We start from the raw sequence: 26,695 nt of genomic DNA on the forward strand, positions 1-26,695 counted from the left end.
CGCCGCCGCCGCCGCCGCCGCCGAATCCCCAACAAGGAGCGGACCCCGCGGCCGCCGCCGCCGCCTCCCGTCTGACGCCGTCGCCGCCGCCCGCCCGCCGGCGCCCGCGCAGGCCCGGCCGCGGCCCAGGTAAGCGCCCGCGGCCCCCCCGCGGCGAGGCCTCTCGCTCCGCCGCGCGCCGCCGTCCAGTCAGGGGTCCCTGCGGAGCGTCAGGACGTTACGGCGGGGGGAGGGGAGCGGGGGAGGGGCGGCGGCGCGCGGCGGGCGTCACGGGCGTCACGGGCGTCACGGGCCCGCGTCAGGCGGCGTCGGCGGCGGCGTCCGCCTCCATCTTGCCGGAAGGCGGCGGCGGGCGCGCGGCTGGGGGCGGTGGGGATGGCCCTCGGGCTGGGCGCGGGCCGCGGCCGTGGGGGGGCCGTGTGGACGCCCCCGCTCGCCCCCCGCCCGTGGGCGCCCCGTCCGCGCGGCCCCCCTCGCCCCGCCCGTGGGCGCCCCGTCCGCGCGGCCCCCTTCGCCCCGCCCGGTGGGCGCCCCGTCCGCGCGGATCCCGCTCGCCCCCCGCCCGTGGGAGCCCCGAGCAGGCCCGTATGGGCAGGACTGCGCCGGCGGGGCCCCGGGCTGCTAGGGACTTGGGGCGGCTGCTCAGTCGGCTCGGTGGCCTTCCCGCGGCCGCTTCCCGTGCACGCGTGGGCGAGCGTGCGGCGGAGCCCGCGCGGGGGCCCCTCCGCGGCCCAGCCGAGTCCTTCCGCTCGGCCGCTCCCGCCCTCGGCTCCCGGGAGAGCAGCGCAGAGCCCGAGGGCCGGCACCTTCCAGCACATTCCAAGGCGGGTGCCGCGGCGTCGGCAGCCAGAGGTGCTGGGCGGGGCTCCCCGCTCCCCGGGCCGTGCCTAGAGCCCGCGTCCGAGCGCAGTCCGTTAGCGTCCCCCCGGCCCCCCGAGCGCGCTGTCCCCAGCGCGGGTCCGTCGGCCACTGCCATGCGCTCCCGGGCCCCCCTGCGCGCGTGCGGCGGTTTCCATGGCGCGGCCGCCCACGGGAGCGCGGAGCTCGTCTGGGGACGCCGAGGCCGGCTCCTCCGGGCGTGCGCGCTGCCTCGAGCGGCGCTTGCACTTCAGGCCTGCGAGCCGCCGCGGCGTCCGTGCCCCCGGCGGCGCCCCCCGGGCAGAGTCGGTGCTTCGCAGGCGGCTCTGAATGCGGGGGCCCCCGGGAGGGCGAGGGACTCGGGGACGCGAACCCCCGCGGGAGGTGTTGGCGTGAGTCCGAGCCCGTAAACCACGTTCAGATCCGCGGCTCGACATCACAGCGGGGTTCAGGCCCGGGCTGAGAACGGAGGCCACTGGCCGGCGCTCTCTGAGCCCGAGGCCGCGGGCGGGCGGCTGGGCCCGGGGCGCGGACCGAGTGCCTGGGAGGGCAGCTGCAGCCCAGACTCTCCCCCGGACGCAGGAAGGACTGGTGGGGTCGCCTCAGGCGGCAAGAGAAGCTGGGAATCTGGACCTTTTTTATGTGAAGCCTGTGAACTTTGACAGAGTTGGCGACTGATTAAAAAGTTCAGAAATTCTGAGGATCCAAGAAATGGGGCCCATGGGCCACTGCGAGCGACGACGGCTGTGTTCTTAGCCGCGTTTTTATCGAAGGAGACATGTGCCATCTTGCAGGAGGCTTGGAAAGCCAGGTCTCAATCCAGCGTGCTGACCACACACCAGCATCATTGTCCTGTTTTCACACAGCTGAGCTCAAGAATGATACTTTAAAAATACCAATATTTTATGTACCTTAAGATTACTTGGGGCTTGATTCACACTGGTCAGGAACCCAAGCACTGGGTGGAGACCGGGGCTTCCCTGTCCGTGACCCCAAGCCTGGGGCCACGAAGATCGCACTGGCTTGCTGGACAGTGCGGTTCCAGCGGCAGGGGGACGAGGACTGCTCGCTGCAGGGCGTGTTCTGTATGTAGTCGTCCTCATGCCAGGGACCCAAGCTGTATTCGGTGCGGTAATTTCCCGGTGTGTTGTGAAACTTAGCACGGTTGGCCTTGCAGAGGCAGGAACTCAGGTTTGTGCTCTGCAAAGGTTCAAAACTTGGGGGGACTATAGCGGCTGGTGGGGGGGGCTCCCTGCCTGGGCCGCATCTGGTTGAAGTGTGATGCGGCCCTGTTGAGTGGGGCTCACCCACTGAAAGCAGAGGTCCCTTCCTGGTGAGGCGGCCAAACCCGGAGAAGTCAGCACCAAAGCTCAGTGCTATTTCGAGCACAGTTTTACTTATTTAAAAGGGTTTATTTTTTAACTGCTTTCCGTACTCTCTGTGGGGCTCAAACTCAAAATCCTGAGATCGAGAGTTGTGTGCCCCACCGGTGGAGCTGGCCGGGCGCCCTTTAAGTGCCATTTTGAAGCAGACTTTTATGCATGTTTGTTTAAAGGGCTTGGTTTCAAAGCTTAGACCTAGAACACAAAAGCTATGTTTTAGAAATGGGCAGGAAATATGTGCGTGTCCGTGAATTCATTGTTGCAGCTTTTCTGCTTAAAGGCGGCTGAAGACAGCTGTCAGATCTCTGGAGGTCCTGCCCCAGGACCGTATGGCCCAGGACATGGTCTCTCCTGCCATCAGCATCTCCCCGCCACGACGGTGCACATCTGACCGAGGACGAGCCTACACATGTCACAACTACCATACGTCTGTGGTTTACGTTCTGTGGGGTCTTGACAAATGGATGGTGTCAAATAGCCACCGTTGCGGCAGCCTCCAGTGTCCTGTCACCGTCCTAAAGCGCCCTGTGCCCGCCTCTACACGCCGCTCCCCGTCTGGCCTCTGGCGACCAGTCCTCTTCTCCCCCGGCCCACAGTCAGCCTCGCAGACGGGCGGCGTTCAGTTAGCAAGCTGCGGTTAAGGTTCCCGCGTGTCTTTTTCAGTCTTTAGAGCCCACTTATTTTTGTCCCTGAACGATGTCCCATCGTGTGGAACCTGTGAAGAGCTCGGTCCTTCCCAGGGGGCTCAGAACAGTGCTCCGCAGTTGGGGTGGGGCAGGAAAAGCGGCCCTGGGGCCCCCTGCACTGGCCCGGCTCCGGGCGGACGTGGCTGGTCTGTCCACCTTGGAAACTCTACCGGACAGGCTAGGACTGTTGCTTGTAGGCTGTTGTGTAAAGACGTAAGAGGAAAGCGGTTTCGTGTGCATTTACCCAGATGCTCACCACTGGCTGCTCTTGGTTCATCCCTGATGTCGCAGGTCTCCTGCGGTCCTCTCCGTTCTGTCAGAATAACACCCCTGTGGAGCAGGTCCCCTGTGACAGTCCTTTGACTTTTCCTTCACCTGAAAATGTCTCTATTCTGCCTTTACTCCGGTGGGGTCGATTCAGTCTTGAGGGAGGCTGGGCAGGCAGCTCTTCCCCTTCTCACGTCCCCGCTGTCCCTGCCCTCTGGCCCGCCGCTGTCTGGCCACGGCTCTGGGCCCTGTGAGGTGGTTCTCCGGCCCGTGGGTGGTTCCACTTGGCTGCTTTCAAAATGCTTTTCCCTTTGTCTTTGGTTTTCAGCAGTTTGGTCATGATTTGGGCATGGGGTTCTTCGAGGTGGTTCTGTCTGAGGTTTGCTGCGCTTCTTGGGTCTGTAAGTTTTAACCTTCCACTCAATTTGGGAAGCGGTCAGCTATGATTTCTTCAAAAAAATGTTTTCAGCTTCACGTTTCTTTTCCCTCCGGGACTCCAGTGATACAATGTCCAATTTTCACATTCTTCCACAGTCCCGAAGCTGTGTTCATTTTGGTTTTGCCCTGTTTTTCTGCTGTTCGGCGTGGTTACTTTGTGCTGACCTGTGTCCATTTCATTACTGTACCGCCACCTTCTCCCATCTCCATTCGGATAGGGAGCCCGTCCAGTGAGTTTTTTATTTGTTACAACTTTTTTTTTCTTTATTTAAGATTGTATTTATTTGACAGAGACAGAGATCACTAGGAGGCAGAGAGAGTGGGGGAAGCAGGCTCCCTCCGGAGCAGAGAGCCCGATGTGGGGCTCAATCCCAGGACCCTGGGATCACGACCTGAGCCAAAGGCAGAGGCTTAACCCGCTGAGCCGCCCATGCGCACTGTAACTTTCTGTTTAATTCTCAGATCTCCGTTTGGCTGTAAGTCCTGTCTCTGTGTTGAGACATTTTATCTCTCCACTTGTTTCAAGAGTGTCTGGCTTCGGGGCGCCTGGGTGGCTCAGTGGGTTAAAGCCTCTGCCTTTGGCTCAGGTCATGATCCCAGGGTCCTGGGATCGAGCCCTATGTTGGGCTCTCTGCTCGGCGGGGAGTCTGCTTCCTCCTTTCTCTCTGCCTGTCTCTCTGCCTACTTGTGATCTCTATCTGTCAAATAAATAAATAAATAAAATCTTTTAAAAAAAAAAAAAGAGTGGTTTCCTCCTTGAAGCCTGGTATACCAGCTCCTTTAAGGTCTCTGACGATTCATTTAAGAGTGGGCTTTTCTTGATAATTTTTTCTCTTGGGAACTAGCCAGACTTTCCTGCTTTTTACGTCAAAAGATTTTGGATTGTGTTCTGGATGCTTTGAGTATCGTGTTGTGAGGTTCTGGGTCTTGTTTAAATCTCAGAATGTAGGCATTTCTCTTAGAGCAGGAAGGCAGCCTGGTTAGGTTCAGGCTGAAGCTTTTGAGCTCCTCCCGTGGGCGCGGCCCTGACATCAGCGCCGTCTCTAGAGCTGCCTCGGTGCTCTTTGAAACCGACCTGTAGGGTTAGTTCTTCAAACCTTTAGTTTGCCGTTTAGGGAAACCCCACACAGATAGTTGTGGGGTGACCCAGGCACCCCGTCCATACCTCCTTCCTCTGCACAGTCTCCCACATACTCTCTGGGCCCAGGGTCCCCGTCCTCTGTCTAGAAACCTGCGGCTTTGGTGTGTCATCTGTGCCATGACACCCCCGCACTGGGTCTCCCTTGGGCGAGTGTTAGCACGAAAAGCAGTGGGACCCCCAGTCTTTGGACCAGTATGCCTCTAGTCCCTCAGTTTTTGGTGACAGCTGGGCCACTACCATCACAGGGTTTTAGCAGGGACCAGGGCTTGCTAGAAGGCAGAACCAGCTTAAAAAAAAAAAAAAAGTAATAATGAAAGCAAGGCATTTCCCCCTCTTCTGTCATGTGTGGGTTTCCCTTCCATTTCTGCAAACCAGAGCCTGGACTTGTCTCCGGATGCTTACTGTGCACAGTTCTGGAATGCAGGCTTCCTCAAGTGAGACCAGGGGGCCTACCGGCAGAGGAGTCCGTTTGGATCCTGGTCTCCTGTCCTGTCCCCTGCTGTGTGACCACAGAGTTTTCAGACCCCCGTGCAGCAGCCCCATGTGTTCTGTTCAGGGGATTTAGCTCTTACAAAGGCAAAGATGGGGGGGACTGTGATGATTTCAAGTTCACCAGAACCGTGCTGGAATAGTCCTTCTCTTGTCATTGTTCTCAAAAAGCACCTCGGACGGCAGGCTGGGTCTTCCAGGTACAGATGCTCAGAGCTCTGTTGTGCACAGCCTGAGACCACCCGAGACCCTGTGCCTTGCCTTGTGATTTCCTCTAGGGCTTGGGACCCTGGCGGAGTGACAGTCCTGGTTCCGGTGTCGTCTTCAGCTGAGCCATGGCGACCCCGGATGTGAGTGTCCACATGGAGGAGGTGGTGGTGGTCACAACGCCGGACAGCGCAGTGGACGGGAGCAGCGTGGAGGAGGTGAAGACTGTGCTGGTGACGACCAACCTGGCTCCCCACGGGTGAGACGGGGCCTCTGTCCTGGGAGGGCCGCTCGGGCTCTGGTGGAGGTCCTGGCGTCGCGTAAGGACTGGGGAGGCGTCAGGAGCTTCTTTTCCTTGAATGTTCCTTTTTTTTTTTTAAGATTATTTATTTGAGAGAAAATGCACGAGCAGGGGGAGGGGCAGGGGGAGAAGCAGACGGCCCGTGGAGCAGGGAGCCTGATGCGGGGCTCCATCCGAGGACTCCAGGATCATGACCTGAGACGGAGGTGGACGCGTCACCAACTGAGCCCCCAGGCGCCCGTTTTCCTTGAATGTTCTAAACTGGACTTGAGTGTCCGTGTCTGTAGAGAGTGTGAAGGAGCGATAGGAACGTCCCGCCGGCCAGGGAGCAGAGAGAAGGCGCGCGCTGGGTCTCTCCTCCCCGTCAGCGTGGTCCTGCGGTCTTCATTTCTGGAGACACGTGGTGATTTCTCTTCCGATGAGATGGACAGTAGGAGCAGTTGAGGACTGTTTTTTCAAAGTGAAGCCGGGAGCTGTTTCTCCCTCGTCTCTTGTGATAAATGTGCACATAGACCATTAGTCGGCAAGGCTGCCTGGGGGGTTCGGCCAGGTGAGGGTTCGACTCCTGACTTCAGCTCAGGCCATGATCTCAGGATGGGGAGGTCGAGCCCCGCGTCGGGCTCTCGCTGGGTGTGGAGATTCCCCCCCTCCCTACTCCCGCTCTCAAAAAAATTTTAAAAATAAAAAATAAAAAGAATATCGGGTGGCCAAAAAGTCCACATGGGACCTGATGGGATTGCCCCTGCGTAGGGGCAGAACGGCTGACATGAAGGAGCAGGTCACCCTGGGCAGGGCGCTGGCGTCCCCTCGTGCTTCCTGTCTACAGGGATTTGGGCGGGGGGCAGTCTTCCTGCCGCTCTCGTCTTTGCTGTGTGTGGCACGTTCACACTGACCTCTGCGCGTCCCTGCAGCGGGGGTGAGCTTTTTTGCCTTTTCCCGTTTGATAGAACTTTTGCGCGGGAGGCACTAGACCAGCCCCAAGCTCAGCACGGTCTGCACTGCTGGCCTAGGGGGTCGCCTGGGTTTTCCTTCCTCCGCACGGGTCCCTCGCGGCTGCTGCGCCCCTCTGCGGGCCTGGAGGCGCTTCCTGCCTCGCTCCCTCTGCAGCCATGCTGTGCGGCCCGCGGGACGGAGGAGGGCGCGGCTCCTGCCCAGCCCCTGGGTTCGCAGGGTTCCGGGACGGGCGCTCAGCCTCGTCCTGACGGCGTGCTTAGCAGAGGCCGGATTTCCCGCCTTCTGTTGTGTGCGTCCCCCCGCTGTGGACAGGTTTCCAGGGGACGACACCAGCGCCTCCCATCCCCGCCAGCGGGCGGCACCCGAGCCCCCTCCGGGTTTGGCACGGACTGTGACTAATTCCCGGCTCAGGAGCTGGCGCTCCGTTGGTGCCCTGGCCGCTGTGAGGAGCCCCCCAACAGCCGTTCTGGCCGGTCCGCTTCGGTCCCGATCACACCGGCCTCGCACGTGCGCCCCCCTCCCCCCCCCCGGCGGGGCAGGGAGGGACTCTTGACACTGGCGTCCTCTGAGTGGCACCGGTGCGGTGGCTGCTGCCGTGCGCTGACAGGATTCAGAGCAGCCAGTGTAAGCGTGTCTGGGGTGGTGTCCTCGGGCTATGGGACCCCCCGACAGCGTGTGTCTTCATCAGCTCCGCTGCCGCACCGGAGTACCCCAGACGGGACGGCTGACGGCAGAGACACTGACCTGCTCGCAGAGCCGGCGGCCGGGAAGTCCGGGACCAGCCTCACCGTGCCCTCACCTGGTGGGCAGAGAGGTCCCTCTCTCTCACTCTTCTTGTAAGGTCACGGTCCCTATGACCTCATTTAACCTGAATTACCTCCTGAAGGCCCTCTCTCCGCACTGGGGAGTCCCGTTGGGGCGGGGCGTCACCAGAAGAATTTGGGGGAACACAGTTCAGCCCAGTTCATGCTTCCACCCTCTCCTGGAGGGCGACTGTCTGCGGTCAGTGTGCAGGGGGCTGGGCTGGGGGCAGGAGGGGTCCCATTGTCCAGGACGCCTGGGTTCTCTCCATGCACCTCTCCTCCCCTCTCAGGGCAGGGCCTGCCCCATACTTGGGGGCGGAGGAGACTCCTCCTCCCAGGGTGTTGTGCCGGGCGAGGCCGGCACGGTGGCAGGGATGAGCTTTCCCGGCCTCAGCTGTGTCCTCCCCCGGTTGTCCCTCCCCCGGTTGTCCCTCCCCCTTGCTTCCAGAGGCAGCTGATGCCCAAGCCGCTGGGTGTGGAGCGTCTCTTTTCAGCTGTATTTGCCATGTGACTGGGAAGTTTACAACAGGCTCTTCAAAATTGAAAGTGACAATTTATTATTATTGTTATTTTAAAACATTTTATTTTTTGAGAGAGGGACAGTGAGAGAGAGCATGAACAAGGAGGTGGTCAGTGGGAGAAGCAGACTCCCCGTGGAGCTGGGAGTCCGAGGTGGAACTCGATCCCGGGACTGCAGGATCATGACCTGAGCCGAAGGCGGTCGCTTAACCGACTGAGCCACCCAGGTGCCCGGAAGTAACGATTTATTGTTACTAAATACGTGGCAGAAACTGAGAATATACTGATGAGCAAAAATTAAAGCAGGTTGTGTTAGTGCGGCCCAGAGAGTCCTGCGGCCGGCACCCTGGAGTGGGCCCTCCCGGGCGCGGTGTCCGCCTGTGCTCGCACACGGGTCTGTCTGCTCTAAGCCTTTTTGTTGTCCCCTGCCGTGCCCTGCGCACAGAGAGGGCCGTCTCCAGCCCGCCGCGCCTCCACACGCTCTTCGCAGTCCCGCCCGTGAGACGGACCGCACTGTAAGGGCTGCTTTTTGTTCAGTTTTCTTTCCTGGTGCTCCGTGATCTCCGCTTTTCCACACCGACATGTTTTCATCTCTTCTTCTACTCTGTTTGCGTTCCTCGTGGGTCCCTTGGGGTGGGCCCCTCTCTGGCTTTGGGAGGCCGGCTGCCGGGACAGTGCCTGACGATTCTCAGGAGCCCTTTGGCTAGGCCTGGCCCGCAAGCCTGCACTTTGAACAGGGGACCGTCTAGCCGGTCCTTGACTTGGTCTTTGTCGTGAGGCCATTTCTTACTTTGAAGTCTTTTGCCAGGTGGGAAATTGGAGATGTGAAGCAGCCGGACCCCCGTGTCCGCTGAACTCTGCACCCACAAGAGGATTGTCTCCCTTTTTACACACCGCTGTCTGCACTCCAAGAAGCTGGCTGTCGCTTTCTGCTCTCGGCCTGAGATTTTCCTTAGGAGCGCCGCCCGCAAGTCCCTCAGGGCTTTTCCTCTCTGTGACTGTGGCTCACATTTTCCTGGTTTTTCCTCCGCCGTATGGTGCGCGGTCCTTTTTCCAAGCCTGCCGCAGCCACTCCTGTCTTCGGCCCGCCCTCGCTTACCATCTCTTTCTGCTTAGCTGCTTTCTCCCAGGATTTTGAGACAGCAGCCCACTTGTGGGACGGCGTCTCCGTTGGGTTTGCCGCATGGCGGCCCCAGGCTCGGGGCTACCACACTGTGAGTGTGGTGCTTTGTGGGGCCAGGCCGGCCGGCCAGGCCGTGGTTCTAGCGTAGGCCTGTGCTGTTGCGTGCAGCCGGGTGACCTGGCGGGTCCTCACTAGCTGGAGTGGCTGAAGCTCTTTGTTTAGGACTGCTTCCTGGCTCGCTTCATGGTGGAGAGTTCCAGCAACAGGCATGGGAGTTGCATCCCGCAGCCGGGAGCCAGGGCAGCAGAGCACGGCTGCCGGCCGGCCGCCCGGCCGGCTGCTGACAGAGGGAAGGAGAGGTTGCCTGTGTCGTCTCCCTGGAAGGAGGGCCCCATACCTTCAGCGGAGGCAGCTTTATCTTAAAGAGCCTAAAGTTACTTCTTTTCTTGTTTTGTGAAAAGTTTGACCTACTACCCTACTAGTTGGAAGCTGAGAGTTGTTGTTGCTGTTTGTTTAAAGAAAGGGTGTGGTAAAAAAAGCCAGTTCACTGCTTTGTGGGTGCTGATTTCTTTCTATTTTTAAAAAAAATTATTTATTTGACAGAGATCACAAGCAGGCAGAGAGGCAGGCAGAGAGAGTGGGGGAAGCAGGCTCCCCGCTGAGCAGAGAGCCCGATGCGGGGCTCGATCCCAGGACCCTGAGACCACGACCCGAGCCGAAGGCAGAGGCTTAACCCGCTGAGCCACCCAAGGTGCCCCTGGGTGCTGATATCTGTTCTGGCTGGGAGTTTGGGGGAGAGCTTGGGAGGTTCCTCATTTGAGAAAGTCCACTGGGCCTGCCTCCCATCATGGCTTTGCCATGGTGATAGGTACGCGTGGCCAAGGCTGGGAAGAAGAAAGCATTTTGTAGGTAGCCAACAGCTCCTACCGACACTTGCTTTACGTAAAGTGGACATTTTTCAAATGCAATTTGAACAAATGCCAATTGATTTCTGCTGAAAGCAGCGAGGCATTTGTTCCCATGCTGGGTGTGCCCTGGGCAGGCACACAGGCACAAGCGGTCTGTCCCCTGTGTCTGCCTTCCTGGATGGCCCTTTGGTCGTGGTGGGGTCACGGCTGGGTTTCCCCAGGGTGGTCCCCAGGAGGGCTTGCTGCTTATGTGCACACACCCCTTGGTGGGGCCGTGGTTCTGGCTGTCTTGGGTTGGCGCCTCCCTGTGTCCCACTCCTGACCCACTGTTCTTAGGGTCGGCCTGGTTCTCCTGCGTGAAGGGGCACGCTCCCTGTTTCATCATCGTCCTTTCCACTTCCCAGGTCTGGCTGGGAGAGACACTTGTCCTTTGCGCGTGTGCCCTCTCTGGAGAGCTGATGCTCTCACTCGATTCTTCTTCACGGAGGAGTGGCTCCCAATGGGGCCGAAAGTCCAGACTCCAAGTTTGCGTTTCTTGTCAGCTCTCACTTCTGACCCGGCTGGAGGTGGACTAAGGCCTCGGAGACTTGGAGAGTGGGCCTTGCCTGGCACTGTCTGTGGTGCGGGGGACCACAGGAGCAGCTGCCAGCAAGCAGCGGGGGGGCCCCAGTGGAGGTTGCCCTTGGGCCGCACTGAGCTCCGTGTCCGTTCGGCTTTCCAGGGAGCAGGCGGCATTAGATGTGCAGGAGAGAAGGAGGGCGCGGGGGAGAGGGTCTGACCCTGTTGGAGGAAGGAGAGATGGGAGGATTTGGGTGCGAAGAGCCTCAGACCGGGCATGCTCTGAGAGGCCCGGCCAGGCCCTGGGTGCGGACAGAGACCACGAGAGGAGCCGTGGCTGGGATGGTTTGCTGGGTGAGTGAATGGCTGCCCGTGAGCCATTCCTGACTGTGCCTTTGTGTGTGACCAAACCTCTTCCCACAGAGACGTGCATGCCCTCAGTGGCCAGGAGGGGGTACACCTGCGGCGTCCCATCCAGGCCCCAGACCTGCTTCCCCCACGGGACTTTACAGGTGTGGGGATACGTCATCTGTTGGGTTAGTCCCTACAAGTGCGTGTCCAGGTCAGAGTGGTGCGCACTGTCTGGCATTTCTGCCCCCAGCCTTCCAGGCCCGGAGATGTCTCCAGCTCGGGTGTGCTGGGTGTGGGTCCGGTCTCTGCCCTAGGTCTCGGTCTGTTTTCCTCAGGGCTGTCCTGTTGATCTCAGGGCTCCTTAGGTAACATTAGAAATAAGCTGTCTTCCTTGTGCCGTACGCCTTTCCCACAGTTCTTTTTCTTTTAAAGTAATTGTTTATGGGGTTCCCCTCATATGGGTAGTTCTTATTTTTATTTTATTATTTTATTTTCTTCGTTTTTGGCTGGGAACGGTATACTTTATTGATGGTACACGATGAGGTCGGGCTCCCCAAGCCCCTCCCCTTCCTCAGGGAGTCTGGGATAGGAACCGTTTGGAGGTCGGGAGAGTCTCAGCGCACAGGAGGCTGAGGGGGGCCAGGACTCCCCAGAGCTGAGGGCCTCTCTCTTCCTCTTGCTGGCGCTGGTGGTCCAGGGGCTTTTACTCCTCGGAGGCCATGTGGACCATCACGTCCACTACTCGGTAGCTGTGGTCAAACTGCCTGTCAGACCAGGAACGGAGCATGGCAGTGGTCATTGAGAGCAGTGCCGGCCCTGGCATTGGAGGTAGGAGAGCGGACGTCCCTGTTAGAGTCGCAGGAGGCAAGCTGGTCCTCTGTAGAGCCCAGGGTGCCCTCGAGGGGGCTCTCCCGTGCCTGCCTCACCACCTTCTTGACGTCATCGTGTTTGGCAGCTTTCTGCGGGCGGCTGGTCAGATCCACGGCGGACACGTTGGTGGTGGGGACACAGAAGGCCATGCCAGTGAGCTTCCCGTTCAGCTAGCTCAGGGATGACCTTGGCTACAGCCTTGCTGGTGCCGGAAAAAGCAGGGATGACGTTCTGGGCAGCTGCTCGGCCATCACGCCACAGCTTCCCAGAGGGGCAGTGACGGCACGCGCTGTGGCCACGAGTCCCTCCATGGTGCTCAAGTTGTGTCGTGTGTGACCTTGACCAGCGGAGCACGTGTTTGGTGGTGCAGGAGGCTTTGCTGGCAGTCTTGAGGGAGCCGTTGTATTTCTCACGGTTCGTGCCCGTCCCAAACACGAGGGCTTCGGCGGCGGGGGGCGTGGGGGGGTGTCAGAGATCGTGACCCTCTTGGCCCCACCTTCAAGCAAGCCCTAGCTTTCTCCAGGGTGGGGGAGACGCCAGTGGACTCCATAATGTACTCAGCACCGGCATCACCCCATCCGATGTTGGCGGGATCTCGCTTCTAGAAGGAGGGGGCAGATTTTCCACTGACAAGTTTCCCATTCCGCCCTTCCTGTGCCACGGAATTTGCTGTGAGTGGAGTCCCACTGGCGCACGCAGACCACGTGGTCGAGGTCAACAAAAGGTCACTGGTGGCGACAATATTCACTTTGCCGGAGCTACAATCAGTGCTGGTGACGAGGCATCCAGTACCGCCAAATGCGTTGACTCCAACCTTCACGGTCGTGTCTCGGGGACACGACAGGCACTGCCTCGGAAGATGCGGCTGTCTCTCAAACAGGGAGGAGCGGAGAGTCTTATTTTTATTTTTATTTTTTTTGAGGAAAATTTGTCCTCTCTCTTATTTCTGGGTTTTGTATTATTTTTTGAGAGAGAGTGCTGCCCACATGCACAGGCTGGTGGGGGGCGGGGCTGAGGGGCTGAGGGAGAGGGAGAGAGGTCTGCAAGTGGGCTCCCTGGTGAGACTGGACCTGACACCGGGCTTGATCCCATGACCCCGAGATCATGACCTGTGCCGAAACCAAGAGTAGAACATTCAATTGAGTGAGCTTCCCGGGGCCCTATGTTTTGTTTTATTTAAGGAAGCCTTTCACCACTTTGAAACCATTAAATTTTTTTTCTTTTTTCCTCCTTTTAACATTTTTCTGGTTTAGTTTTTACGTTTACATTTAACTTAAATGTAATTTATTTTGATGGGAGGTTAGGCCGTGGGTGATTTTTTTCCACTTTCTATCATTTTATATTTTCTGATAGTTTTATAACAGTATGAGATCATTATAATACAAACAAAAGACTTTATATATTTTCTTAAATTTTTTAAGTTTTAGAGCACACGCGAGGAAGTGAGCAGGATGGGGAGAGGGACAGAGAGAATCCCATGCAGGCTCCGTGCTCTGTGCAGAGCCTGACAAGGGCTCGATCTTCCCACCCTGAGATCATGACCTGAGCTGAAATTGAGTCAGAGGCTTCACTGACTGAGCCACCCAGGTGCCCCAGAATTAAAAAAGACTTTATTAAAGAAGGAAGGAGGGGGTGCCTGGGGGGCTCAGTCGGTGAAGTGTCTGCCTTCGGCTCAGGTCATGATCTCCGGGTCCTGGGATCGAGTCCCACATCGGGCTCCCTGCTCAGTGGGGAACCTGCTTCTCTCTCTGCCCCTCCACCGTGCTTGTATGGATGCCCCCTTTCTCTCTCTCTCTCTCAAATAATAAGTAAAATCTTAAAAGAGAGAAGAGATTTAAAGTTCCCATGTAGATGTCACTGTTTGCACAAACATGTCCTGCTGGCCGCACATGTCAGGGGCCATGGGCAACTGGAGACACTCGGAAACGCCTGCTGGGAGCAGCAGCGCAGTGACTGTCCCCGCAAGGTCCCTGACCTGCACAGCCACTGCTGGGACTGCGGGCTGCATCGGGAGAGGGGCGCACCGGCCCTCGGGTGCGCCCGACATGCTGTGTGAGCTGACGTCTCCTTCCCTCCCTCCCTCCCAGGGGTGAGCTGGCGGAGGACAGCCTGGAGACGGAGAATGCTGCAGCGGCCGCGGCGGCTGCGTTCACGGCCTCCTCACAGCTCAAGGAGGCCGTGTTAGGTAGGGAGCCTGCCTGCCCACTCCGTGCCCCTGCAGGATGGTCTTCCAGGCAAGGGGGGCCACCCAAGGGCTCAAGCCCCAGGGTCCTCCCAGGTGGGGCCTGGCTGGAGTCTGCAGGGACAGCTCAGCCTCTCCCCGTGGTGGGGCCAAAGCCCCGGTGGTGGTTAGACCATCAGGGTGTGACTGTAGCTAATGGTCTCAGGACCCCTCCCGATAGTAAGAGCAAGCTTCTCTAGAATCATTCCAAGCTTGATTCTGTTTCCTTAAGTGGTTCTTCCGTTGAACCACCATTTAATGTGGATTATGGTCATTCTACTCCTAAAATTGATCTATGGGGCTTTACCTGAGCCTCTAACCTGGGACTGATGAGTAGTGCCCCCGCCCTGTCTTAGTCCTTCTGGGGTCTTGGCTTCCGGTGTCCGGCTGGTGGCTGTTTGTTTGCGCTTTTGCAGAAAGTATCTTGGAAAGGTTGTAACTGGTTTTGTTTTTACTCTTTTCCTGTCCCCACACCTGGTGAGAAGTGAAGGTGGCTGAAGAAGAGGAGGGTCTGGAGGCTGAAATCGTGTACCCCATTACCTGCGGAGACAGCAGAGCCAACCTGATCTGGAGGAAGTTTGTGTGCCCGGGTATCAATGTCAAGTGTGTTCAGGTGGGGCTCCAGCTCGGGCACAGCCCGGACATGTGTGCCCGCTGCGGGGGAGGGGGGCCCTCGTGGCACGGCAACCTGGAGGCCAGCCGGGGGTGGGGGTGTGGACGCGGGGGTCGCATGTGCTTGGGAGAAGAGAGGAGAAAGGGGTGGGCCTTCTGGGACGGACAGGGTTGTTGCTGAGGCCCAGGGGAAGGCTCAGGAGGTACCAGTTCCTTGTTTCTGGAGTGTGGCCATGGGGAGGGGCTGGGGGAGTAACCCTGATCGTGCTGGGGGCAGCCACAGTCAGCAAGCTGGGAGTTGCTTGTTGTGGTGGATTGAATGAGGGGTGTGCTTTGGAAAGACTCATTGAGTAGCCATGAGTCAGGTGAATGGGAGAGGTGTTCTTTTTTCTGCCAAGATAGATTAAGTACCCAGACTCACTCTGCTGAAAGTAGCCAAAAATGCTGGTGAAGATACTTTCTTAAAACATTTTCTGGAAGCCTCCGCAAGCCGGCAAAAATGGTTGAAACAGTCCAGCTGAGGGTCCAAGTAAAGGTGGGCTGTGGGGGAGGCCAGGCACCACCTGTAGCCTGCAGAGCCTTTGCCTGCCCCCGGCTTGCTCAGCCTTGCAGGGCTGGAGGCCAGAAGGTGCAGCCCAGGGCTTCCCTGAGCTGTGTGCTTGAGGGCAGGGGTTATCCCTTGGAATGCTCTTACTTGTAGAGGTCTGTCCCCTCAGCGTCAGGATAGACCACTAACAATGGGGTCCCAGCCCCACTCTGTCCCCCTGGACAGGGAGCCTGCTGCCGCCCATCTGAGCACTGAGGGATGGGGGACCCTTGGGAGGACGACCCGTGTGGGAGCTGTACGGTCAGTTCTGGTTGTAGGTGGCTCCTGGCTGCCAGTTCCCCGAGGAATCTGACCGGAGCACAAGTCCTTTTTGGAGGAACTCCTTTTCATCACAGGTTTTGAGTGATGTCAGCAGACAGTTTCAAGGGAGAAGCAGCTCATTGTAAAGGAAGCAGAAGCACTGAACATGGGAGGGGACAGCACAGAGACCACAGACAGCACAGGACTCACAGTGCTTCGGGCCTTGGGATTTTGAGACAGGGAATATAAAATCATTATGTTTAGTTTATCTCAAGAAATAAGAGAGAGGTGACATGAGAAAAGCATAAACATTTAGGAAAACAAACTAGGAATGAAAAATAGAATTAAAATAGAACCCTTAAGGGATAGGTTTTATAGCAGATCAGACCCAGTCTAGGAGATAGTCGTGAACTGGGAGGTAGAAGTGAAGTTACCCGGAACACAACCCGCAGAAATGAAGAGGGGTAGAGGCTCGAGAAAGGCTGGTACGTCAGTTGAGTTCTGCAAGGAGAGGAGGAGGATCTGAGGATGTTCATAATGGAGAGAAGATAACCGTGCACAGTTCAAGACGCCCAGCAAGTCCCAGACCGAATGAGTCGAAGGACCAGCCTCATGTCAAACAGCCGTGGGAGGCAGCTCGAAGGGCCGGCTCCGTCCGGGGCAGTTTGACACCGCGATCATTGCCAGGAGTCTGGGTTACGACTCAAGTGAAGTCAGAGGCCACGGGGCTGTGTGTACTGCTGTGTGTTCCATGGCGTTCACATCAAGGGGTAAAGCTCTCATGTTGGAATGCCAGCTAGCAGACGTGCAGGGGTGAGGAGGCCTGGGCTCCAGGACTGGCTGCTGAGAGCTGCTTGGGAGCAGACTCTGTGCCTGTCCCACGTGGCGCTCATGGAGAGGGAAAGCAGCACTCTGGAGGGGGGACCAGGCAAGTGGCCCCCTAACCAGGTGATGACATGAGCGTCAGGACAGACCTCCGTCATGGGTCTCCTGATCAAATGGGCGGGAATTCCGTGGCATTCCTGCCAGAAAGGCATAGCCTGACTCTTGTCCTGAGACCGTCAACAAGACATTCACTTGTGTGCTTCAGCAGTGTCAAGGGCAGGGAGACGAGGGTGGACTGTTCAGGGAGCAGGTATGCTGTGCCGCCTGGGCTGGGTCCTGCCTTGGAGTCGGGTTGCCACGGAGGCTGTTACTGGGCCGTTGAGCAGCGCTGCCTGTCGCCGCTTGAGCGACGGCACACGTCGGGGCTGATTCCTGCTCTCGAGAGTGGTGCTTGCATGGCAGAGCGTTGCCCTCGGGAAACGGACCTCGGGGTGCGGAGGACAGGGCCCGAGTCCTCGAGCGGAGCAGTGGACGGGGAAGCAGGGAGAAGGGCCCCGGGCAGGCAGCCGGGCAGCCTGGGACGGGCTCAGGCCGCTTGTTTGTGCTGGTCTTCCGCTCGTTCTGCAAGTTCAAGATAACAGCAAGTTAAGGGTGAGAGAGAAAAGCAGGTTTACCGCAGGCGGCGATGTAACGGAACTGCGCAGCGAGAGGCCGAGAAGGCCTCGTGGGGCTGAGAGCAGACAGGTCCTCAGGGGTAGGGGTCCCGCCGGTGGCGGGGTTCCTGAAAGTGCCGTAGCGGCCGGAGGGCGAAGGAGTGGGGTCCTCGGCTGAGAGAGAGGGCTGCACGCGGTGAAGCCGTCTTCCCAGTCTAGGGGGCGCGCGGACATTTCAGACAAAACTGCACTGGCCACGAACAAGTCCTCCCTGAAGGGCATTCGGGGAAGAAGTGCGTTTCAGGCAGAAGGAAAGTGATTCCGGATGGGGGTTTGTTGTTTTTTGTTTTTTTTTTAAATTTTATTTATTTATTTGATGGAGAGAGAGAGATCACAAGTAGGCCAAGAGGCAGGCAGAGAGAGAGAGAGGAGGAAGCAGGCTCCCCGCCGAGCAGAGAGCCCGATGCGGGGCTCGATCCCAGGACCCTGAGTTCATGACCCGAGCCGAAGGCAGAGGCTTCACCCACTGAGCCACCCAGATGCCCCCGGATGGGAGTTTTTAGGTGCAGGAGGTGTGCAGAGTAAAGGAGGTGGAAACATGGGAGTGAGCCCACAGCTCTGACAACGTCTTAGGAAGACTCTTAGCCAGGTAAAACCTGTGGCCTCTGGCTGTGGGGTCACGTAGTCCTGGACTCCCGACAGCCCAGGCAGGCACAGCACCCAGCCTGAGAAGGGAGTGGGACGTGCCAACTACGAAAAAAACTCTGGGACTCGAAGAGTGGTGTCGGCCCAGACGGCGGCAGGAAAGGAGGGAAGGCAGCGTGTGCAGACAGGACAGTGGGGTGAAGTGTGAGACTTGGGAGGGGTGGATCCCTTGGGTGTAGCTGGGGTGGAGGGACCGAGGCCCGGACGGCGTTACAGGGGCTGGGGGAGAGAGGATGTTACACCCAGGGGAAGGGGGAGATGATGTCATGCCTTGGAGGAGGGGCAGAGACAGTGTCCCGTCTGGCGGAGTGGGGGGGTGTCTGGCAGCGGCCAGGTAGGTGCTCTGCCTCTGCTGCTTGGGCTCACAGCCCGTTTCCCTGACCAGCTAGACGAGGGGTTGAGAGGCTTCCCGGACTTAGTTGAGAGCGTACGTGGGTGCTCAGGACGTTAGAAAGGGGTTCCCGTCAGCAGCTGTCCGCAGGCTGCTTGCACGGGCAGTGACCTGAGTCCGCTGGGAGGTCTGAGGACCTGGTGCTGTGCTCCCTGGCAGGCTGTGCTGGAGGACCCCAGCCGGAGCCGAGCCCAGCCGGCGGGGGCCCAGGGGGAGGCACCCCTCTCTCCTGCCTGCTTGTTTCCTAAGGAAATGCGGTTTCGCTTTGATTCTTCAGTTCCAGTAATTACTCGTTTAACACAACTGAATAGGATATTTTAGCTTCTCGGGCCACCTGAGCTCCAGCACTGGGGGAAACCAGCCCCAAGCCCTGACATTGAAACAGATAAGTGTGCATTGGTGCCCGAGATGTGTGCCGTGAGGGGGTTGAGTCACCGCTTAGCCTGCACACTGTCTTGTGGTGGTGTGACGTCATGTATGTGTATTGCTAGCGGAATAAGTCATGCGGCAGTGGGTTTGTTGAGTCGTATCTGGAGGGAGCGAGAGCCTGCCTTTCACAGCGGTGTGGTCCCCTCCGCTCCCCCTGGCTCGGGGCACCGTCTCTGTCTCTGGGCTCCCTCCCTGGGCTCGGGGGCAGCGCAGGCCACAGGCTGCCGAGAGCCGGAAGCCAGCCCTGGGGCACAGCGGCCATGGCTTGTGTTACGTGAATTATTCGTTTCCCTCCTTGACGATGCTGCTGGTCGGACCCGAGATGTCAGACCAAGAGCGAGTCCGCAGCTGTCGGCCGCCCCACACCCCTCTCACTGGCCGGGCTCTGGCCAGCGGTCAGGCGAGAGAGGGGAGTCACAGGGGCTGTCCCGCCGCAGTTCTGCTGTGCTTCCCTCCACAGTATGACGAGCACGTGATCAGCCCGAAGGAGTTCGTGCACCTGGCCGGCAAGTCCACCCTGAAGGACTGGAAGAGAGCCATCCGCATGAACGGGATCATGCTCCGGTGGGTGTTGGCGCGTGGCCAGCGCCCCGCGGGTGTCTGGGGGCCGCGCCGGGCCTCCTTCCGTTTGCTTTTGAGTCTTTAAGATGAGGCCTGTCCTAGACACAAGTGCCGACGGCGCTTGGGACGGCTCCCACTCACAGTCCTGCTGGCTGTGGCCCCAGCAGATGTGCTGGCCTTGGAGGTCCTCGCTCGGCCTCCCTGTGCATCCCCGCGTTGGAGAGAGCGCTCCCGCGCCTCCCGCCGCAGCCGCCCAAGCCCAGACTGTGTGGACACGGGCTCAGGTCTTGAACCTGCAGTGTGTGTCCGTCTGGCCACCTGTCCCTTTCTGGCACGGCCTGTCCGCCTGGTGACGGTCCCATCCAGACCACGCCTGTGTCCAGTGGCTGCACCTCCGTCTCCGGGGCCTGCTTTCCACCTGTTGCAGCCTTGTTGCTTTCAGGACACGGGCGGGTGGGTTTGCAGAGGGTCTAGTCCCGGTCCCTGACGCTGCCGGTCGTGCTGCCGGCGGGTGCTGGGTCGGCGCCCCGTCTCTGGCTGGCGGTGGCTCTCAGTGCGGTGTCCACTTGATCCTCACAGACCTCCTTTTCCCTTTGAGATTAATCGGGAATTTGTAGGAAGGTCTGGGCTGGCTCCCAGCTCCTTCGCAGACATCAGGTCCCAGAAGAGTTGATTGGGGTTTGTGCCTCAGTCTCTCTGTTGGCTGTGCCGGCGTCCCAAGGGGCCTGCCTCTCATTTGCGTGGGCCGGTTCTCAGGCCGGTGTGAAGGCCAGTGGCCGCTCTGCCGGCCTCCCGATGTGTGTGACCTGTCCCCGATGGCCTTCTGCCCCTCTTCCCATCACCGGTGAAACAAATGGCGATGCCCCTTCTGAGAAGACGGAGAACATCGATTCCTGGTCTTCACGTTTTCACGTTCCTGCTTTGGTGGGGAGAGCTCACCACCCCCTGAGGAGGCAGGGGCCCCTCTCTCTGGCATCCGGGGCTCGCTCCATGGCCCCTCCTGTGCGCCAGTCCAGAGAGGGCTGCCGTCCGTGACGGTGTCGGGCGTGGCGGGACTGGGTCACTTTGCTGCTGAAGGGGCTGCTCTCCATTGTGTCCTTCGTGTGCTCATTCCCAGGAAGAGTAGCTTCGTGCTGTCCTTGGGTGTGGGTTTGCTGCCAGCGGAGCATTTGTGGGCCTTGGTGACACGGTCCCTGTGAAGCACAGGGTGGGGTAGCATGGGCGGACGCCCCCCCGGAGACCCAGCCGGTCTGTTAACCCCGCGCTCCTGGAGCGTGCCTGCCACTTGGCGTCCTGCGGTTGGCCCTGTGCTCCCTCCTGCAGGGCTCAGGGCTCCCCTCTCAGCCCCACCCATGAGGTGGGCCCCCCACTTTCTGGAGAGGGTCTTGGTGGCCTAGCTGTGAGAAGGCCACAGGCCGTTTCCTTGGATGAGCGCTGCGGGGGAGGGGCACCGTGGGTCCACAGTGTGCCCCGAGGCTGGTGCAGGCACGCTGTGCAGAGGCCCCGTGACACGGAGGCCACGGCGGGGGTGGGGGTGAGCTGACACGTCCAGACATAAAGCCAGGCCCTCCAGAGGGGCCTTAGTGAAGGGCCTCCTTGGGAAGCCTGTCCCCGGCGGGCGGGGGACATCCTGTGCCCTCCTGCGAGAGCAAGAATGAGGTGCAGAGCGAGAAGCCAGCACCGTCCTGCTTTCCCCTGCACACAGAGGGCCCAGCTGCTCCGGGAGGGATTTCTGTCCCCCTCTGCCTCACAGTCAGTGTCGGGGCAGGGCATCTTCAGCACTCCTGTTAGCCGTGGGCCCGCTCCCCAGGGCCAGCCGGTGGCAGAATATCGCAGAGGCGTGCGTGACCGTGACCAGCGTCTCTGGGACGACTGCCTGCCAGGACCCTCTGGGCGCCAGCCACTGCGGTCTTGGTCCTCACAGACTTCCTGCTTGTGCTGCCAGCAGGAGGTCCGCTTCCTGCCCTCACTGGCACAGAGCGCCGGCTGGGGTCATCGGAGAGGCCCGTCTGCAGCCTCCGTGGCGCCCAGCTCCCGCCCGGTGGTAGCCACTGCAGCCACTGCCTGTCCTGGGACCTGCCCCCCGGCCAGCCCCTCCCTTGTCAGCAGGACCCGAGGACACTGGAGTGGGGTGATGGGAGGGGAGCCAAGCACCCTGGGCACCAGCCGTGCACACCGGTGCCTGGATGTGTTCTCCGTCTCGGGTCTCCTTTGCCACAGGAAGATCATGGACTCTGGGGAGCTGGACTTCTATCAGCACGACAAGGTCTGCTCCAACACGTGCCGCAGCACCAAGATCGACCTCTCGGGTGCCCGCGTGTCCCTGAGCAGCCCCACCTCCGCCGAGTACATTCCGCTCACCCCTGCCACGGCTGATGGTACGTGCGGCTCCGAGCCTCCCCTCCGGCCGGCTCGGCCCAGTCCCGCTCCACCTGCGGCCGCAGAGGTGGGCCTCGCCTCTGATGCCACCGGCGGGTAGCCCGGCCTCCGCTCCGGGCCCGCAGCGCGCGCAGCCGCCTCCTTCCTCGCTGAGGGAGCCTGGCCGGATGGCCGTCCGCGTGGACTGCGCGGGGAGCTTGTAAATGCCGCGAGAGGAGCGTGGCGTCGGGCCTTGCCGAGCTGGCAGTGGGGTCACGGAGACTCGGTTCTTTCCCCGTTGTGTGTGTTTGAAGACGTCTGTGACTGAGAAGTCTAAAAATAGATGCACCGCAGGAGCAAGTGAATCGTTTGGTTGCGCTGGCGCCCGTGTTTTGGGGCCTTGCGGAAGTTGGTGCAGAGGAGAGCTTCAGAGCTCGGGTGTGGATGGTGGGTTGGGAGGGTCGCTCGCTGGCTGTCGAGGCTCACCGTGGCCGTGTCTGGGTTGCAGTGAACGGGTCTCCCGCTACCATCACCATAGAGACCTGTGAGGATCCCAGTGACTGGACCACGGCCATCGGAGGTACAGGTCCTTCTGGGTGGGCTCCTTGTGGGCGGGGGGCGGGGGATGTGCTGGGCGGCCCTGGGAGGGGTGCGGGCGGGCCCAAGGGGCCTCCTGGAGGACACGCCAGTGCAGAGGGTGGAGCTGTGCCCTGGCCCCCGTCTGGACCTGCGTGCGCTGGACCCTGGGCCCCCGGCAGCCCTCTGCCCCTGCCTGTGGCAAGAAGCCCACCGCGCCTGCTCTCTGGGTTCTTCCTGCTCGCTGAGCCTCTCCGCCCCCCACAGATGACACGTTCTCCTTCTGGCGAGGGCTCAAGGACGCGGGTCTTCTGGACGAGGTCATACAGGAGTTCCACCAGGAGCTGATGGAGACCATGAAAGGCCTGCAGCAGCGGGTCCAGGACCCCCCGCTACAGCTCCGAGGTGAGGGGCTCAGCGTCTTTCTGGCATCAGTGGGCACCACCCGCTGGGCTCCCTCCTGCTTTGGGCAGGGGCAGGGGTGCTGGGGTGCTCTGTCCCGCCCTGCCGCACTCCTGGGATGAAGCCGAGTCGTAGGCGCAGGACCCAGGTGTGCTGTGGCTGAGCAGCGGGTGGCAGAAGAGGGCCGCGCAGGGGCCACATGCCTCCCAGGCTCTCGCTGTATGTCCGGGGGAGCTTCTCCGCTGGGGGAGCCTGTTCTCAGCGTGTGCTCGCCCCTTTAAGATGCCGTCCTCCTCAACAACATCGTGCAGAACTTCGGCATGCTGGACCTGGTGAAGAAGGTGCTGGCGAGCCACAAGTGCCAGATGGACCGTTCGCGGGAGCAGTACGCCCGAGACCTGGCAGGTGCGTTGGGGCGGGGCCTGCCCTTGGGCTGCGCACCCACACGGCCGTCCCTGCTCGCAGCCCCATGGGACAGCTGCTCCGAGGGAGCACTGGGGGCAGAGTCTGGACTTGGTAAGGGCCAGGGGAGCTCAGCGCTGTCACGCAGGGAAGCAGGGAAACTGTGACGTGGGGCCTGCATGTGGCACTGCCCCGGCCGCTGTGTGCAGGAGAAAAGTGGGAGAGGGGACCAGGAGCCAGCATGGCCTCCACGGTCCCCTTTTCTCTCCAGGCGCCCCCTCAGCATCTGTATGCGCTGGGTGTGTGCAGCCGGCACCTCTATGTGTGGTTTCCCCCTCCCTTTTATCTCAGCATATCACGACCACACTTGCCCTGCGGAGGTTAGGGGGAGTGGAAAGTAGGCATGGGGAAGGTCTGTCCTCTTGTTTGGCAGCTTGGAGGCCACCTTTGAGATGGCATTTTTGCTTCCTCGGAGGGGCAGTCCCCACAGGCCCTCAGACAGTATCCGTGTGGGAGACGGGGTGGCACAGGGACAGAGCATCACTGCCCTGTCAGCATAGGCCCTGTGTCAGGGGGTGTGTGGTCTGATGCTCTCTGTCCCCTCCTCGGGTCCACACTAGTACGTGGCGCAGCCCCCCCCCCCGTCACCCTGTCCCTGCAGTGATGCCTGCCCCCCCATCACCATCCCCACGGTGATGCTGTCCTCCCACCTCGTCCCCCTCATTGCTGCAGTGATGCTCTGCCCCCTGTCTCCGTCCCTGCATCTAACCCCTGGCCCCTGGGGTGAACTCTGCCTCCCTTGGTCCCCTCAGTGACCTCTGCCCCCCGTCCCCATGGAGACCTCTGCCCCCCCGGTCCCCGAAATGACCTCTGCCTCCCCCAGTCCCCGTGGTGACTTCTGTCTCCCTCAGTCCCTGCAGTGACCTCTGCCCCCCATCCCTGCAGAAACCTCTGCCCACCCCCCGTCCCTGCAGTGATCTCTGCCCCCCAATCCCTGCGGAGACCTCTGCCCCCCCCCCGTCCCCCTGGTAACCGCTGCCCGTCTCCCGCAGCCCTGGAGCAGCAGTGTGACGAGCACCGCCGTCGGGCCAAGGAGCTCAAGCACAAGTCTCAGCACCTTAGCAACGTGCTCATGACGCTGACCCCCGTGTCCCTGCCGCCCCCCACGAAGCGGCCCCGGCTGGCCAGGGCCACATCCGGGCCAGCGGCCATCGCCTCGCAGGTGCTCACTCAGTCTGCCCAGATCGCCCTCAGCCCCGGCGTGCCCGTCTCCCAGCTGGCCGGCGTGCCGCTCGGCAAAGTGGTGTCCGCGCTGCCTTCCCCTGTGCTGGGCAAGGCACCCCCCCAGGCCGCTCCTGCCAGCTCCCCCGCCTCACCGCTGCTGGGGGGATACACAGTGCTGGCCTCGTCGGGCGCCACCTTCCCCAGCGCGGTGGAGATCCACCCGGACGCATCTAGCCTCACGGTCTTGAGCACGGCTGCCATGCAGGACGGCAGCACCGTGGTCAAGGTGGTGAGCCCCCTGCAGCTGCTCACCTTGCCGGGCCTGGGCCCCTCCCTGCAGAACGTGGCCCAGGTGTCACCTGGGGGCAGCACCATCGTGACAGTGCCCACGGGGGCCGTCGAGAGCGCCGTGGCCGCCTCGGGGCCCGAGGAGCATACGGCCACCATCGAGGTGGCCGCCATGGCAGAGGGCCACGAGCACAAGTAGACGCTGGTGGAAGGCGAGGCCCCTCGGGGGCACAGGGCTGGCCGCCTCTCCTCAGGCTGTGGCCGGGCAGGAGCACGGCCCCGGCGCCCCGCGGGTGACGTGGGGCTGAACCAAAGAGAGGAAACACCAAAACAGACGAGGAGGAAGAGGAGGAAAAGGGATCGTGGACGACAGACCTGTGCAGCCAGCCTCGCTCTCGCACTTCCTCCCCCTTTTTTCTTAGGAAATACATTTTTCCATCTGTTGCTTATTGACACTGTCTACACGTTGGGCCGGATCAGGAGCCAGGTAGAGAGACGAGGAGGCAGAGCCGGGGAGCGGGGCACAGACCCCGTGGTGCAGGGGGCCTCTCGGGGGCCTGAGCCAGCTGGGGGAGGGGGTGTCACTAGCACATGTCTTGGGAACCGTCCCCAAGTGTGGAAACCCATGGATCCTATGGATTTGGTTTCTTCCCACAGTTTTCTGTAGGTTTAGTGTGGCCCGGCACCCTGTCCTCCTGTCTCCGAACAGGCCTCGGTGCTGGGCTGGGGTTCCTGGGCACCCGGGAGGGTGGGAGGGAACCCCCCCGGCACTCGCCTGAGCAGGGGGCCACGGAGCCCCAGCAGCAGGGTTTGCCGTCTGCCCACCTCCCTCCACCCGGCAGGGGCTCGAGGGGCCCACCCCGGGGCTGTTGTACAAGCACTGGGGGCGTTTTTAAGTGAACTGTCTTGTAGGCTTCTAGGAAGAGGCAGATTTATAGCGTTTTCAGTCCAAGCAATGCTGAGTGCCTGGCTCCCCGAATTTGCTTTGGGTTCCAGGGTGCTTTCCACAAGCAGCTGTTGGGACGGCCCATGGGGGACTGTGTGTGCTGGTGGTTCCTGCTGCTCCAGCCGTGAGCCGGTGGCACCAGCAGGCTGCCCGGGGAGTGTGATAGTGCGTGTGCCCCTGGGGCTTTGGCCCCAGGGGCTGGGGGTGTGGGCAGAACCAGACAGGAGCTGAGGACGATGGCCTGGGCCGAGGGTGCTCCTGCCCCCCCCCCGGGGCTTGCGACTCCTGTGCTCAGCCTGTTGACGGGCCACCGTGACAGCCTTAGCGCCCCCCCCCCAATCCCCACGGCCCCTGCCTGGAGGTGGAGATGCCACCTGCTGGCTGACGCGGCTGCCTGGGGCCTTCCTCTGTGCCCGTGCCAGGGCCAGTTGTGGTGGGGGCTGGGATGCTCACTGGCAGGGCCGTTTGCGGGCCATCGGCAGGTGTGATTTTGTACGCAGGAGGGAGCGTAGGCAAGGGTCCCCTCCGGCAGGGCCCCGAGGCCCGTCCGAGCCCTTGAGCGGCAGGTCCCCCTAGACCGGCCAGTCCCCGTTGCCTGCTGAACACCTTCTCGGGGAGAGGGGGAGGGGGCTCGGAAGACAAGCTGCCACCCCACTGTGCTTTGAAGGGAACTGGGCTCTGTGTGTCCTTCCCTCCATCAGGTGCCCCAAACCTACCGGAGCGGGCCCCGCCCCCCAAGTCAAGCCGCCGAGGTGGTCTTTTTCTGTTTCTTTCTGTTGCGTGCTTGTTTGCTGTTGTCAGGGGTCAGCTGGCTTCAGCATGATGTTTACTTGCTGGTGTATGTCCTCAACCTCACGGGGTCCTGATGCTGTTGGGCCTGCGACCCCCCAGGTGGGCCCCGCCTGGCCTGGCCTGTGTGTCTGCACCAGCTCAGACCACAGGAGAAACCGTGTGGCCCATAAAACCAGGTCTTGGCTGCTGTTGCGGTCCCCTTTGAAGCCGCTGCCCTGCCCTCAGACCGCAGGGGTGTGGGAGGGGGGTGTGGGAGGGAGGTGCGCCTCGGGCCACAGAAGCAGAAGTCACAGCTTCCGAAGTAACAATAAGGGCAGCCCCTCCCTCCTTCCGCCTGGGCTGGGGGCAGACACCTGTGCCCGGTGGGGCCCTGAGCGGGGGAGGGTTCCTGGAGCTCTTTCCTGCCGCCCCCCCCCCTTTCCGGGCGCCTCAGGGCGGGATCACGGGCAGCTTCTGGGGAGCGGGACTGGATTGGGTTTTTCTCTGGGTGCCAGGCGCCAGCTCAGGGGCAGCCTGGGGAGGGAAGCATCCGGGTTCTACTTTGTATGTTGTTTTGCAAGTATCTGCTTGGTACTTTGATTTACAGTAAAAACATTTTTCGTAATGTG

At 60.7% G+C, this 26,695-nt stretch overlaps 1 protein-coding gene across 3 annotated transcripts; it reads left to right on the forward strand.

Moving 5' to 3' along the window:
- On the forward strand, positions 1-26,695 carry GMEB2 (glucocorticoid modulatory element binding protein 2). 3 transcript variants are annotated; one of them, XM_080813440.1, is made up of 10 exons: positions 1-129; positions 5,540-5,727; positions 13,943-14,040; positions 14,562-14,689; positions 18,999-19,102; positions 21,320-21,477; positions 21,966-22,037; positions 22,301-22,438; positions 22,718-22,840; positions 23,890-26,695. In XM_080813440.1, exons 2-10 carry the CDS (start codon positions 5,597-5,599, stop codon positions 24,546-24,548), a joined length of 1,611 nt encoding a protein of 536 aa, XP_080669566.1. In that variant the 5' UTR covers positions 1-129; positions 5,540-5,596; the 3' UTR covers positions 24,549-26,695. The 3 variants fall into 3 exon arrangements, with proteins under 3 accessions (XP_080669566.1, XP_080669567.1, XP_080669568.1); XM_080813441.1 differs by lacking the exon at positions 1-129 and adding an exon at positions 451-3,861; XM_080813442.1 differs by lacking the exon at positions 1-129 and adding an exon at positions 451-2,049.

This window comes from Martes martes (genome assembly GCF_963455335.1).
Source record: "Martes martes genome assembly, chromosome: 9".
Classification (NCBI taxonomy): Eukaryota; Metazoa; Chordata; class Mammalia; order Carnivora; family Mustelidae; genus Martes; species Martes martes.

Coding starts and splice junctions, on each gene's coding strand:
- GMEB2 (XM_080813440.1), top strand. CDS start 5,597: ATGGCGACCCCGGATGTGAGTGTCCACATGGAGGAGGTGGTGGTGGTC. Junction 21,478..21,965: donor CACCCCTGCCACGGCTGATG/GTACGTGCGGCT, acceptor TCTGGGTTGCAG/TGAACGGGTCTCCCGCTACC. Junction 22,439..22,717: donor CCCCCCGCTACAGCTCCGAG/GTGAGGGGCTCA, acceptor CGCCCCTTTAAG/ATGCCGTCCTCCTCAACAAC.